Source organism: Pieris brassicae, chromosome 6 (genome assembly GCF_905147105.1).
Source record: "Pieris brassicae chromosome 6, ilPieBrab1.1, whole genome shotgun sequence".
Classification (NCBI taxonomy): Eukaryota; Metazoa; Arthropoda; class Insecta; order Lepidoptera; family Pieridae; genus Pieris; species Pieris brassicae.
In genome coordinates, this window is record NC_059670.1 from 20,208,580 (window position 1) to 20,224,380 (window position 15,801).

General features: G+C 35.8%; 2 protein-coding genes across 2 annotated transcripts; both read left to right on the forward strand.

The window, feature by feature from the left end:
- The first annotated feature begins 341 nt into the window (after positions 1-341).
- On the forward strand, positions 342-4,715 carry LOC123711118 (zinc finger protein GLI1-like). The gene is made up of 5 exons (XM_045663535.1): positions 342-1,267; positions 1,497-1,595; positions 2,094-2,212; positions 3,565-3,726; positions 4,359-4,715. The coding sequence occupies exons 1-5, from the start codon at positions 400-402 to the stop codon at positions 4,587-4,589; spliced, it is 1,479 nt and encodes a 492-aa protein (XP_045519491.1). The 5' UTR covers positions 342-399; the 3' UTR covers positions 4,590-4,715.
- Positions 4,716-7,828: 3,113 nt separating this feature from the next.
- Positions 7,829-15,784, forward strand: LOC123710833 (vitellogenin-like). The gene is made up of 7 exons (XM_045663081.1): positions 7,829-7,897; positions 9,569-11,771; positions 11,858-12,071; positions 12,150-13,116; positions 13,205-14,086; positions 14,554-14,728; positions 14,852-15,784. The coding sequence occupies exons 1-7, from the start codon at positions 7,867-7,869 to the stop codon at positions 15,663-15,665; spliced, it is 5,286 nt and encodes a 1,761-aa protein (XP_045519037.1). The 5' UTR covers positions 7,829-7,866; the 3' UTR covers positions 15,666-15,784.
- The last annotated feature ends 17 nt before the right edge of the window (positions 15,785-15,801 follow it).

The following is a 15,801-nucleotide window of genomic DNA, read 5'->3' on the forward strand; positions in this document are numbered from 1 at the left end:
TTATATATGAAGTATCAAATTTATGAAAACTTTGTGTGGATTTTGAATGTGGTTTATTGGGATATTACTTAATTAAATTAAGGATTATTAATATCGTTGTTAATTTTTTAAACTATTTTATTAGTGCTTTATATTTTGCAAGATAAATAAGAGAAAATAATAGCTATTCAGTAAAGTATATTCCGCTAAGATTAAGTACATAGGTAGGTAGGTCCTTATTGAACACGTGTTACTAAATGCTATAACTCTAGTAATTTTATAATTCACAGATGCGCGGGCCACGCGAAAGAGACTTGGTGAAAGTTTATTTTTATAATAATAGCAAAACCATATGCGCAAAACCGACTTAAACATATGTCTATAATACCTCTAGTAAAGATTACTGAACTCTGTAGGTAAATGAACTTAACTATGGCCAACTATGATATCATACCTTACGATGACGAACAATTGTTCCAAGAAAAAAACGAAGTCACTGATCTACACGCGTATTACATGTCACAATTTAATTTAGAATTAGAAAACGGAAAAACAAAGAAGAACGACAATTTCAAATATGGAACAGAAGAGAGTTTTGATTTTGAAGTCTTAGACAATTGGACTACGCCAGAAAAGACTGATTTTGAAATTATTGATGAAGTTATCGAGAGTAACATTAATGACCAAAATATTAAAGAAGTTCTATTAGATTTAGATAATATAGAATTCGATGATAGTTTTAATTCTAATACAGATAAACAGAAAACGTTTGAAGCTAATAACGAATATATAGACGATGAATCGCTGATAGATGAACTTTGTCGTGAAGAAAATGAACAAACGCCAGATGCTTATGAAGACATCAATATGGTAATAAGCGAAACCCAGTTACCGTCTATGGAGACAGCTTTCTCGAAGCGATATTGTAATTTTGATGAATTAAATGTACAAGGAAATGCTTATAACGCGCCAGTGCAGAGTACAGAAGTAAGCAGCATCGAACATTTTAGCTATCCGAATAACATACTCCACAATCTTGAAACAGAAGGCCGCTACATACTTCCCGATACACCAACAAGTTGCACAGAATTTAATTTCGATAGGAATGAACGGAAAATATCAGTGTCCGAGTCGGTTGAGGGGAGTTACTACGATGGAAATTCTGAGAATTTTGATGAAGATGAGCTGTTTATTAATTTAGATGATTTCGGATTAAATTTTGAGAAAGATGACGAGTGCGCTGAATCAGTTTCTAATGACAGAAGGACTGACCAAGAAGAAATTCAAGGTGAGGCATAATTAAGATATAACAGTTTACAACCCTTTCATTGCTAAATGCATTTCATAAATCCCTTTCATTTCTAGCTTTTTGATTAATAATTTCTGAAATCATACTGAGACGAGTACGTCTGTACGTTCAAGAAGCCACAGAAAGTTAACTTTCAATATAAATATTTACATTTGTCGGTACACTTATCAAAGACAAGAGATTGATAAATCATTTTTGTTTATTTTAGGTGAAAGGATATGTCTGTGGCAGGATTGCTTTGAGAGATACCCAAACCAGAATATGTTAGTTGAACACATTGAGCGAGTTCATGTGAACACTTATAAAGGTATATAGTTATTTAAAAACATGTATTTATCATATAATTATACATACAATTGTAGTTTACTGAACATTTCAGTTTTTCAAATTGAATTGAAGATTAAAATAATGTTGAACTATAATAAGTTTAATAATTCAACGTTTATTAATAACTAAGTAATAATTTTGTTGAGCAGTGTTGGCCTAGTGGCCTCAGCGTGCGACTCTCATCCCTGAGGTCGTAGGTTCGATCCCCGGCTGTGCACCAAAGGATTTTCTTTCTATGTGTGCATTTCACATTAGCTCAAACGGTGAAGGAAAACATCGTGAGGAAACCGGCTTGCCTTAAACCCAAAAAAGTCGACGGTGTATGTCAGGCACAGAAGGCTGATCACCTACTTGCCTATTCATTTCACAAACAATCATGAAACAGATAAAGAAATCTGAGGCCCAGACCTAAAAAAGGTTGTAGCGCCATTGATTTCATTTTTTAAGTAATAATTTTAATCATTTGTGTGTTTATTAGGAGACGAATTCAGCTGCCTCTGGAAAGACTGTGCGCGCGAACGTCGGCCATTCAACGCGAGATACAAGCTTCTTATACACATGAGAGTACATTCCGGACATAAACCTAATAGATGTCATGTATGTATATTTTTTATATCTATCCTCATATTATAAATTGGAAACATTTGTTTTTGTATGTATGATTTCAACGATTTCAAAACGCTTTCAGCATTAAAAAGCTGCATCTTCACTGACTGAATATAGGCTATTTTACAAAAATGGAATAATATAACCTAAGGTGTAAAAAAAATATTAAAAAAAAACCTTTCATTACGTGCTCTGTGTAATGTATTGATTATAGAACAATAAAAGGTTGCACAGTATTATAGAACGTATCAATAACTATTGAAATAATGTTTTACCCGTGGGCAATTGTATTGGCCTATCCCGAATCGGAACTCCAGAAAATCAAATTATTTTCCTTCCACAAAACAAAACTACGTCAAATGTTGTGTATAGGGAAGTTCTAAGACACTGAAGATCTACAAATAAATCTATTCTCTCATGTTATGAACGAAAGCATTTTGAATTTTCGTTTTTATTTTCAACAATTTATAATAATTAATCTAAAAATTTCCGGGCTGATTAAAACATTCTGTCATTACCTACTTGAAATCAAGAACAATATCTGTAGAGTATATTTAAATTTACTGATATCGGACATTCTACGTAAATTATGTTACGAATTTAAAAATGTATTAAAGTAAAATCTCACTGACTTGGTAGACTTTCCACTACCACGAGATCGGTACGCCAGTGAAATTAGTAATCCATATGTTGAATAAGGGTATGTTTATATGTGGTTCCATAAACGTAATGTAACCAAAGTAAAATTACGAAGTTACTTACTCTAAACATAATATTTATTTCCAACACACAAAATACAGGTTTACAATATTTTTAACCTACATAGTAATATTAAGTATAAATAATTATAGATACATATTCGTTGTTCGAGCTTCAGCTCTAGGGACACCGGAACTATCTACCAGGCGCCAATTTAAATCTTTAATTAGCGCCTGTGCTAGGCCTTTAATTAGGCCCAAGGCCCAATCTCCACGGCCCACTCACTCTCGCACTCACACTCGTAAGGGAACAAAATCAAAGTGATATACTTATTTATTAGATATTGGAAAATAGCAATAAAGAGTCTATGAACCTTGTGCAGGTTTAAAATACAACATACATATATTAGGAAGTAAACTATCTTTAATATTAGGTGAATTCCTGTAGTTTTGTTCCTTTACCACTAAAACTTCATATACGAGCTTCATACTGATATCTTTCATATAGTTTCCAGCATAATAAGAGTAACGAACGGCTCTTCTTAAATTAAAAAGGTTTAAATAATGACGAAGATCACTTTTAGGTGTGTGAACACCTCTACCACTAACTTCAACAGAGATTTAAACATAAATTACAAATTACAGCATCCCGGCTGCGGCAAAGCCTTTTCCCGGCTGGAAAACCTCAAGATACATGTAAGATCGCACACTGGTGAAAGGCCGTATGCCTGTCCAGCACCTCACTGCAGAAAAGCTTTCTCCAACTCTTCAGATCGGGCTAAGCATCAGAGAACCCATTTCAATGCAGTAAGTTTTATATTACAACTAGCTGCCCCTGCGAACTTCGTTTCTCCTTACTGTTTTTACTTAGCCTACCTTTTTAGTTTTAGTTTACCTATTTATACCAACATGGAACATTTTTCTATGCCACCTCCAGAGACGGTTTTTCTGGAATGAAAACTTTTTTCAGGGTTCATTTTATAAGTTCTTAACTAACAAATAAAAAATTGGGGTTGATCGTAGAAAGTAGATGAAAATTAAGTGTTGTATGTATTTTTTATGCTTAATCATAAATAATAAAAAAAATATTTTTTGGGGTGATCACCCCTAGCTGACTTTTCAGACTTACTGAATATGTATAAAAATATATCCCTCAGAAACGGTCGAGACGTTTCGGAGGAGTATGGGAATGAACATTGTTACACGAGAATTTGATATATTTGATATTCTAATGTTATATTAATAATGGCATGGTAAAATATTGACGTTTCAATATTAGAATTGTATTCGAGCGATGCATGTTAATATTTTAATTCCATTTACGCGTACAAATGCTTTTTATTTGTAGCCATGTGAAAATGCGTTATTAAAGATTGAAGCTATTCTGTAGTATTGTAATAACAATCCATCAAAAATTATTTTTTGTACAATTGTTATAGCGGCCCTACGCCTGTGGTGCAGTTGGCTGTGGTAAACGGTACACGGATCCATCCTCTCTGAGAAAACACGTGAAGACTCACCCTTACATCCCGGCTCCGAGGACTTGCATCCCAAACACAAAGCCCGTTAGGCGAACTGAGGAACAGTTAGTGCCTAGCTCTCCTGCTAAGCTGACGACTCTGCGTTGTATCAGGGATAAGCTGACAGTACCAAGGTTGCAGAAAATGTAGTGCTAATTATAAATTTCACTTGTTTTGTAAGTGTTATAAAAGTTCAACGGGAAGACATTTCTGCAAGGTGTTTCAATCTGTGCGATTATCCGAAACACTGGTAGCCATGAATCGTAGTTTAGTTGGTCAAGCGGTCCAAATTATGATGATTTTGATTACATATAGTATTAATATATATATAAGTTTACTATTAAACAGCCTATTAGCCTAGTGGCTCCAGCGTGCAACTTTTATCCTTGAAGTCGTAGGTTCGATCCCGACTGTGTATGTAGTTTCATTCTATGTGCGCACTTAACATTCGCTTGAACGGTGAAGGGTCTGATAGACAAGAGATCATGAAACAGATCCAGAAATCTGAGGCCCAAACCTAAAAAGGTTGTAGCGCCACTGACTTAGTTTTATATTTACTTTTAAACGTCTTGCTCAATTAAAGACTGTAGATACTAAAAGCTCAATTAGAATTTAGGAATTATCTGAAAGATTAGGTATTTGACACAATTCGTGTTATAAACACAAATCTTATTGTAAAATAATAGCGTGCTATAGTCCGATTTAATTGGTAACTTGGCTTGATATTAACAGAAAAATTTCGCGTATAAGAAAAAATCGAGTCCTATATGCGCATGCGCAGATTACGTAGCAGGTACATATTTTGTGAAAATCATAAGTGGTAGCGGAATTTTCCATATATTAAGTGGAGTAAATAAGTACTTGCTTTCGATTAGTCACAAATACGTTCGGGGATTAAGAACGAAATATTTATTAGATTATTTTTAATTATTAAATTTTACGTGTTTAGGATTATTCCATAATAGTATAGAATTATAGAAACGCGATCTCGCTTTATTTTCATATAACTTTCCATTTACACCTTCATTTGCTCAATTAGTAAATATGTATATATTTTAAAAATACTTAAGAAAATTATATTTTTCTTTTATTAAATTTTTTTATTTTTTAAATTAAAAAATAATTGTAATTACGTAGGTTAGTACTTTACTTCTATAAATTTATGGTGACTAGTAAAGCAAAACTGAGGTGACGGACAGGAAATCTTTTAATAAAATATAGTATATAACACATATATAGTAGCAAATACTAATAGAAAACTCTTTATACCGCTATTAAGATGGAGAATTTATTATCAATATTCTTTGTTTAAATCACAATAACCACCTGTAATAATAAACACCTGTCAAAAGTTAACTTGTTTGCGGTAATTAAGTTGAATTAAACCTTGCCTTTTATGTTTTTATGTTAATATTTTTATATTATAAAGAAATAAATTAAAAGCCATACTTTTGAACTTTGTTAGGTAAAGTTACGTATATTTAAAATATCAATAGTATATTTGTAAAATACGTGCCGTACACACGTAATTTCATCATTTCACGATGTTATGTCTAATAATATCTATATTAAAGAAATATATATATGTTTGTATATTAAAAAAAAAAACAATTTAAACGACTTCCAAAAGTATTTTATATATGCATTTTAGATTACACTCGATTTATAAAAAAACTTCTCAAATCCACAATCGTTATTTTAATTACAAATTTATAAAAGTCTTATACTGCTAGACTAGATATATAGGCATATAGTGCGTTTATAAATAAGACTATATTTTAATATTAAATGTATGATGGTATGGAAGGCTATGGTAAACCAGGAAGTGGATTAATTGTTAGTGGTATAAATAATGCTTTCCTATGTATCTCGATAATATAAGAAATCTTCCATTAAGATCTCTAAACTGCTCACCGTTTAGTTTTAAGAGGCAGAAGCTGTCATTGTAAATAAATTATTCTTATTTTATGTTGTTTTTCTGTTACCTATTAATTAAGAGCAGCTTTATTGGCCTAGTAGCTTCAGCGTGCGAGTCTAATCCCTAACGTTTGAACCATTGTCCAATGCAACAATGGACCAAAAGTGGCCGCATGGTGGAGGAAAACGTATGAAAACAGGTATGCCTTACATGTAAAAAGTCGACAGCGTACGTCAGGAAGAGAAGGCTGTTACCTGTCTATTAGAAAAAACAAATGATAACGAATCCCATACAGGAATTTAAGGCCCAGAAGTAAAGTTGTAGCGGTACTGGTTTACTTTGGTTTACACCTAAATATATCGCGTTAATTAAAAATAAACCGATTAATATATTTTCCCAGCTTTTAAATTTGAGAATTGCATGAACAGCACGAAGTCCTTCTAAGTTTAGTTGAAAAGTTGAAATTGGCGGAGTTATTTCGTGGCTGTTATTATTGCAATTTGGTCGCCATTTTGACGAAAATAAATCTGACTGGAATTATTGGTACTTAAATTTATTGTTTGCGGATGGTAAAAGGAATTGCGGAAGGAGACAGCAGAATGAGAAAAGGAGCTCTTTAGCACGAACTACAAGACGAGGAGTGAATAGAAGAAATGCCCATCTCCAACCTCCTATGAAGGCTACAATAGAGGTTTTTGAGTGTAACATGCCGTTGTGGTCCTGTAAGAATGCGAGAGCGACTTCGGAGCCTCCGTCACGCCGCTATTTACCACTTGAGGCCGTTTTAGTAGGTATTTATTGATAACCCAGACTCTGAATAGCAGAGATTCTGGTGTGGATCGAGTCCCAGATATCTAGTGAAGCACCATTGCAATTTAGTTTCCATTTTGACCAGAATAAACTTGGCTGGAATTAGTATTACTTAAAGTTTTTTTTCATGCAACACCAATGGTCTAAGCGGGCTTTGTCAATTGTCACACAATCAAGGTCACTCGACTCGATCTTCTTTTTCAACCAACATCAAAATACATGGAGTAGCGAATCAAAAAGTTTATTTCAGTACTAGGTATTTTTTGGTGCCAGAGTTTTTTTTATTAACACTCAAAACTAAAACCATACAAGCCTTTTCAATAACAATCCCATAGGGTGAAGGAAAACATCGTGAGGAAACCAAGTCCATCCCAAAAAGTCAAGCGTGTGTCAGGCTCATCATCTATTTACTTCTAGAAAAATTTACTAAAATTGATACAAAAATCTAGGGTTATACTAAGTCGTATGTCATCACACGAATCATTTATTTTGACGAAGGTTGAAACTTTTTGCTAAGCAAATACATTTGCATTGCATTGAAATCGTTTTTCTCCTTACAAAGTTGTTATCAAATGGACCTAATCTAGGGGTCAGAATTACACGTGTACAACTGCATATATAAGCCGAGGGTTAGTCGGAGATAGGCACTTCCTAGCATTAACTCATCAGTCAGAACAGCTAGGACTAGGACTAAGCATCATGAAGCTTCTGGTCCTGGCGGCCTTTGTTGGTAAGTTTTTTTATTTCTATTAATATTCAACTGAAAGGTTTGCTCTAATCTCAGCAATTTTGAATTGTTTTTTTTATTAGCCCATTTATTAACTTTTAAACTTAGCTAGCGAAAGCGGGTAAAATCGCGGGTCACTGGTAGTTTAAAATAAAAACAATTAATATTTTCGTCAGTATTATAAATTTGAAATATATTTTTAAATAGTTGGTATCCGATATAACCTATTAAATGATTATTTTGAGATTACAATAGCGGTTTTTTGTTTTACTAGTAAACTTTTGTCGCATTGCTATAATTTTTTATCAGGCGTCTTTTTCCCTTATAGAAGAGAGAAAGTTATAACACAAACTGAATTAATACGAGTATAAAGTTTATATAGTTTTGGATTAATTTGTATATTTTTTTTACTTATTGGCTTTGGTACGTAGGAGTATGGGAGATCCAAACTCAACTTTTTTTTATAATGTAATGCAATAACCGTATTATTATTATTGAATTTAACTGTACCGATTCGCGAGCGAACCCTTGACCAATTTAATGCTTTTAATCCGGAAAACGTATATTCTTTTGAACGTGATAATTTTGAGGTTGTTTTAATAACATTCCGATAACTTGACATTTGGTTAAACCTGTTTTGGCTTAAAGGTGAGCTGGATAGACGTTTTATTCAGAAGTATTTAGGAAAATATTTCATATTATAAAGGGTACTACGTGTAATATTATTCTTATTATTATTTATACATAGTACGGCGAAAGCCTTTTCTGTATTGTATCTTATAAATCCTTTGAATGAGCAGTGTTGGCCTAGTGGCTTTAGCGTGCGACGCTCATCCCTGAGGTCGTAGGTTCGATATCCGGTTGTGCACCAATGGATTAGCTCGAATGGTGAAGGAAAACATCGTCAGGAAAACCAGCTTGCCTTAGACCCAAAAAGTCCACGGCGTGCATCAGGCACAGAAGGCTGATCACCTACTTGGCTATTCAATTCACAAACGATCATGAAACAGATACAAAAATCTGAGGCCCAGACCTAAAAAGGTTGTGGCGTCGTTGATTTATTTTTACTTTTATCTCCTTTGCATAACGAGTCATGTTTCTTGTCGACTCCTGTAAGAAAGAAATTATCTTGGTATCGGAAACAATAATAATATAATCAGAAACACTTAATTACTGTACGTTCTAGAAGATAATATTAATACATTTATAATTTTTGTATATTATTACTGGATAGATAATGAAGAATTTATTTATTACATACACAGACGTAGTATGAGTATAGCTTATAAATTTTCTCAAAGGTTCCTTCAAGGCTTACATTATATAGAAATAAAATCAAAAATATCGTCTTATATAAGACTCAAAATTGTTGTAGTTTTGCACACTTTATCGTGACATTGTTATTGTTAAAAATGGCGGATTATAAATTATTAAATTAACATTAAAAATATATATATTACAAGATAAAATATTTTTTAATTCACGGAGATGTATAAATTACTTTTAATAAAATACGTCAATTCGTGTTTAAGTTGGTTACACAGTCCACAAGAAGGAAAGATTTAAAATTTTGTAATTGAATAATTTTTAAAATCCTTTAACTTATAGATAGGGAGTGGTTTCTTTTAAGTAGGTATATGCTTCCGCATGTAATATGGTATGCTATCATTCCAGTGGCCGTGTCATCGGGCCGTCTAGGGAGTGAATCCAACTCTGCAGATCAGCAGTGGCCATGGCAAAGTGGTAAGGTGTATAAGTATGATGTGGAATCTCATACTCTGGCTTCTCTTCCCGATAGTGCTAGCACTGGGAGCTCTTACCGAGCAAGATTCGTTATACGTGCCAGAGAATTTGGAAAGCTTGATGCAAGACTGGAAAACGCAGTTCATGCTTTAGTGCACAAAAAACTACGACAACACAACCAAATATCTGATGAAGAAGAAAACGACTACCAGCCGTTATCGAATCTGGAGAAACCATTTGAAATCAACGTAAATGGTGGACGGATTGTCTCCCTCAATTTGCCACTAGGGTTACCTCTCGCTTACGAAAACCTGCTGAAAGGTCTCATTGGATCCCTTCAAATCGACTTGTCTACATACCGTAACATCAACTCACCTGGTGACAATTACGACAATGACGCTAAACAGGGCTTGTTCCGAAAAATGGAAACCGATGTCACTGGTGATTGCGAAACATTATATTCAGTATCACCTTCAGCAGCGGAATGGCGACGTGAAGTTCCCAAATTTGCCAATGCTGAAGATCCTATTGAAGTTACAAAGAGTAAAAGCTATGACAATTGCCATCACAGAATTGACTATCATTTCGGAGTACCCGAAGGTGTTGAATGGACTGGTACTACACACTCCACCAAAAAAGAACAACTAATAAAGAGATCCACGGTTTCTCACTATCTCGTGGGGAAGAATGGGCCTATTTACAAAGCAGAAACAACGAGTATTGTTAATGTTAGCCCACTTATGTTTAGCAAACAAAAAGCCGAAGTACACAGCAAGATCACTATTCAATTAGCTAATTACGAAGACGACAATGAACCAGAATGGGAAAAACCTGAAGGCGGACGTGAAGTCGAAAACCTGTTATACTCATTAACCCCCAAACAAGTATCAATCGATGATTCGTCATCTTCAGCCGAATCACGCGATAATGAGCAACCAGCATCACGTGTGCGACGGTCATCTAAATCCAAATCAATAACTATAAACAAAATTATATCTCAAAAGTACAGTAGGGAAAACTCAGATTCTACAAGTTCATCCAGTTCAGCCGACTCACGTTCCACGTTCGTTAACGACGACGTTCCCAAATTCAATGAGCCTGCATATGCAGCTCTGTATATGAACTCGCAACCCCGTGGTGATAAAAAACAAAATCCATCAAACGCACAGAAACTTGTTCAAGAAATGGCACAACAATTACAAAATGCTAATAATATGCCTAGGGCTGACTTCTTGTCAAAATTCAATATACTAGTCCGTGTTATTGCTTCCATGAGTTATGGTCAACTAACGCAGGTGAGTCGCAACATTGAAGCTGCGAAAGACCACGAAGATGAAATGAAAGCAGATATGTGGAGGATATACCGCGATGCAGTGGCACAAGCTGGTACACTGCCAGCCTTCCAACTCATCAGATCTTGGATACAAGAAAATAAAATTCGAGGAGAGGAGGCTGCTGAAGTTGTTGCAGTTCTACCTAGATCACTCCGTTACCCCACTAAAGAAGCTATGATCCAATTCTTTGAGTTAGCTATGAGCCCCGAAGTTAGAGAAGAAAAGAGCCTTAATACTTCCGCTTTAATAGCTGCAACTAAATTTATTCAAATGGGCCAAGTTGATAATAGAACTGTGCACCGTTACTACCCAACACATATGTATGGACGTCTTTCCAATCAACATGATCGCTTTGTTATAGACGACATTCTTCCGCGACTTGAAGCACAACTACAGTTGGCCATTGAGCAAAATGATAGTCACAAAGCTCAGGTATATATAAGGGCGATAGGTACTTTAGGACACCGCGAAATATTAAGAGTATTTTCACCATACTTGGAGGGCAAGGTACCGGTTTCCACTTACCTTCGAACTCAAGTGATTGACGCTTTAAAAACTTTAGCAAGACAAAAGGATCGTTACGTCAGATCTGCTTTATACAGTATTCTCCGGAATACAGCTGAACCGTACGAAGTCAGAGTAGCAGCTATTATGAACATATTTATGACACATCCAACTGAAGCAATGTGGCAAGAAATGGCTGAAATGACCAAGAGAGATCCTAGTCAGGAAGTACGTGCTGCTATTAAGTCTGGAATTCAATCAGCAGCAAAACTACAACACCCTCGCTACTTTGAGGTGTAAGTATTTTTTCATGAGTTCATATTTATAGGTATGTATATATTTATAATTCTGTTATATTATAAAACACATTATGCGTTTTTAGAGCTAGGTCAGCACAAGGTGTACGTGATATGTTAACAGAAGAGAATTTCGGTAACCAACAGTCATTAAAAGCGATGAGTTCCTACGGAAGAGATGATGATGATGTCGGCATATTCGGTGTATGGTCAGCAATCGGAGCAGAAGACAGTTTAATTCCTAAATCGATAAGATACTATCTTCAAAACACAGTAGCAGGATGGAAAGAAGAAACAACAGTAAGAATTAAAAATTATAGGATATGCTATTTATTTAGCGCTAGTTGAGGTAATTAATTATGAATTTATAATTTTCAGGCCTCAATAGCACTTTCCAACTGGCAGGATTTAATGAACTATTTCAATGAATTTAACCAAAAAGATTCCCAGCAATCAAAATCGAAAACGGAACATAAATATTCGGCTGATAAAATCTATGATATGTTTAATGGCAAAAAAGAAAGACAAGCTGCAGCACTTTCAATGTTTGTTGACCTCATGAATCAACAGAGATTCTTTGCACTAGGTGAAGAGGATTTGAAGCAACTCCCACAACAATTGGCCAATGTCCTAAACGGAGACAGTGAAAAACATTATACTAAAGTGGTAAACAAAAATAAGTTATCAATCATGTTCCCTGTTGCATCTGGTATGCCTTTTATTTACAAATACAAAGAACCTACTGTTATTCATACAAGACGGAGTGGAATGGTTAATTTGGCAGGAAATGAGAACTCTAACACAAACCTAAATATGGAATATGTTATAACTTATGCAGAAAATCATGATGGAAGCGTCGGTTTCTTGGACACTATTTCTAACCAATATGCTAGCGTTGGTGTGGTTGGAAAAATGCAGTTATATGCACCTTTAAGAATACAAGCTGAAAAGAAATCAGGAGAAATAAAAATTACATTTGCACCTATTCAACCAGAGCAAGACATTAACATATTCCATTACAGCGTCTGGCCGTACAGTGCGAACCAGAAGAAGGATACTCTTGTAACAATTTCCCAAGACCCCACTACTAAACTAACTAACCGCAACAGTAAAACTATGGCAGTAGATTACAAGTTTGGGCAAATGTTTGGTACCCAATACCAATTTAATGGATACTCATACTCGAACGACTACAACAACGTGATTAACATGCTCTTGTCTCGCAGTCCTCTATCTCACATGGTTGCACCATTCAACCAAAAGGATATTGGTCAGACCCACTTTAACCTGAAGTATCTTGGAAAGCAATCTAAGTCTAAAGCCATGACTATTACAGCGAAATATGGTAAGTTATCTATTAGTTGAAAAACGTTTCATAAATGCGACATGCTAGAGTTTCATAGCTACAATTCACTGTATTATTATGTTTTCAGATACATTGTATAATCAAAAGCAACAAGGAAAAATGTCTGTTGAGGCAGCGGAAACTACTGATACATCACCGAACAGCGCCCAGAGACGTGAGGCTCTTGTAAAACAAGTAGTCTCGGGGGTAAACACAGGTCGTGCTCAAGTTCTTGACCTAAGCGCTATTTTTGACTCGCCTCAAAAATTAGAATACGTTTTCACCTCAGCCATTAGTAGCAGTGACATAGACCCAAAGATACAAGTTGCAGTTTTCGGAGCTCGAAATTCTGAACAAAATGGCAATTCTCAAGTAAATGCTGTTGCAAGACTAACGAAACCAAACTCGGCTTCCACTCTTAACTACGTCAAAGCATTAAAAGATGAAATGAAAATGCAATTCGAAGCTGATATTCGCTATGGCCAAAAAGAAAGAATTTCTATTCAAGGATCGGGCCAACGTTCATCAAAATATGTCGAAGACTTGCAAAATCACCCTCTTTCTCGGCAATGTCTTGAAGAAATGGCTAGTAACAACAACTACCAGCATGCCTGTCATAAAATGCTTAATTTAGCTCACGCACCTGATTCATTCAGATTCTCAGTGACCTACAACGTCAATTCTGGAATCAGGAATGCTGCTTACCAAGCATACAGAATCGCTAAGAGCTTAGCACTTTCGCAAGTTGAAGATAATCCACAAAAGGTTTCACCTGACGGCCAGCTGGAATTAGCGTTTGACTTAGCCTATTTGACGCAGACAATGAATATGAGTTCGAATTCCCGCTATGGTGAACTACGAATTAAAAATATACCCATGCCTGCTGTAACTCCCGGGGCTTTGTCAGCGTATCGACCCATGTCACCTACAGAACGAGTTCTTAACTATTACACAAAACATCAATATCAACGTAAGTTTTCCATCTTTTCAGAAATAATTTTTCTATTTTAGTTTGATGAGAAATAAATGCTATATACTACATAAATAAATGATAGGGACATATTATAAAATGCAATCACTGACGAGACATAAATTACAATTCTCTAAATCTTTTTCGAGCAGTCTTGCCCTAGTGGCTTCAGCGTGCGACTCTCATCCCTGAGGTCGTAGGTTCGATGCCCAGCTGTGCACCAATAGATTTTCTTTCTATGTGTGCATTTAACTTTAGCTCGAACGGTGAAGGAAAACATCGTGAGGAAACCGGCTTGTCTCAGACCCAAAAAAGTCGAAGGCGTGGGTCAGGCACAGAAGGCTGATCACCTGCTTGCCTATTAATTTCACGAATGATCATGAAACAGATACAGAAATCTGAGGCCAAGACTGAAAGAGATTGTAGCGCCATTGATTGGTTTATTTAATTTTTTAAATCTTTTTCAGCATATTGTTCCATTGAAAGCACGCGAGTGAGAACATTCAGCGACCGTAGATACAATTACACTCTCTCTCGGAACTGGCATGTTGTTATGGTGAACAGGGTACCATACAACGATGACTACACAGTTCTTGCAAGGAGACCCAGTGAAGATACCCAAGAAGTTTACATTTCGTACAGGTATGACCTTCTATTATCACCTATAAACAAATCGTCGATTTCATTCGACCCAAAATAAAATCTGAAATACAGTTCATCTGCATGCTCGCGAAGGCTAAACTAAAAGCTTATTACCCATTTCAGATCTCAGAACGGTAAACATCTAGAAATCGAGGTCGGCCCAGGAGCAGACAGCTCCAACTATAATGTCAAGGTCTTCACCAACTCCAAAAAGATATCTGAGGGAGAGCTTACCACCTATTTTGACGAAAGTGAGGAAGCTCCCATCCTCGAATACTACGTACAGCCTGATAATGTTCTGGTCCTGAAGATCAAGGATAACCGTCTTAGGATCATGTATGATGGCCAGAGACTCGTGGTACTATCAGCGCAAGGTCGGGGGCAGAACAGAGGAATCTGTGGACAGATGAGTGGTAAAAGGCGAGACGATTACATGACTCCTTACGGTCTTGTAGACAACCCTGACCAATACGCGGCGTCCTTCGCCTTGAACGATGATAATCCTGAACCAAGGACCCGGCAACTACAGGCGGAGGCTAAACAAATGGCATACCAACGCCAGAACAAGTACACAGCAATCCTCCGCTCAGATCCGAACTGGCAGAAGTCGCAATCAGAAAACATGAAGTGGGATGATAGCGGTGTGTACAACGCTAGGAGCTATTCCAAGAAGAAGTCACCGTGTAAAATGCAGAAGCAGGTGCAATACTACGAAAACTACGGAGAGATTTGCATAACAACCAAGGCTTTACCAGTTTGCCAGCCCTACTGCAATGTTGAAGACTACAAGGTTCAGGCGGCTCAGGTAGTCTGTCATCCCAAAATGGATCCACAGTTCATTACTTACAGGAATCAAATACGACAGGGTCTTAATCCTAAAGTGTCTGGTGCACCTGAGTCAAGGCAATACCGAGTTCCCGCATCCTGTAAAGCATGATTTTCCCCTGGATGATATTAGGCAACGACTTTTAAATATGGCACGAAATGGACTATGATATCTTACAGTTATAGATATTTATGTATAGTATGTTTATAATCTTTGAAAATATATTATGTATGTATAATTTTTTATA

Bases quoted from the DNA above. Each gene is read 5' to 3' on its own strand.
- LOC123710833 (XM_045663081.1), top strand. From the start codon at position 7,867: ATGAAGCTTCTGGTCCTGGCGGCCTTTGTTG. The intron at 11,772-11,857 runs GTAAGTATTTTT...ATGCGTTTTTAG, and splicing joins CACCCTCGCTACTTTGAGGT to AGCTAGGTCAGCACAAGGTG. The intron at 14,729-14,851 runs GTATGACCTTCT...TACCCATTTCAG, and splicing joins GAAGTTTACATTTCGTACAG to ATCTCAGAACGGTAAACATC.
- LOC123711118 (XM_045663535.1), top strand. From the start codon at position 400: ATGAACTTAACTATGGCCAACTATGATATCATACCTTACGATGACGAA. The intron at 1,596-2,093 runs GTATATAGTTAT...TGTGTTTATTAG, and splicing joins TCATGTGAACACTTATAAAG to GAGACGAATTCAGCTGCCTC. The intron at 3,727-4,358 runs GTAAGTTTTATA...CAATTGTTATAG, and splicing joins AGAGAACCCATTTCAATGCA to CGGCCCTACGCCTGTGGTGC.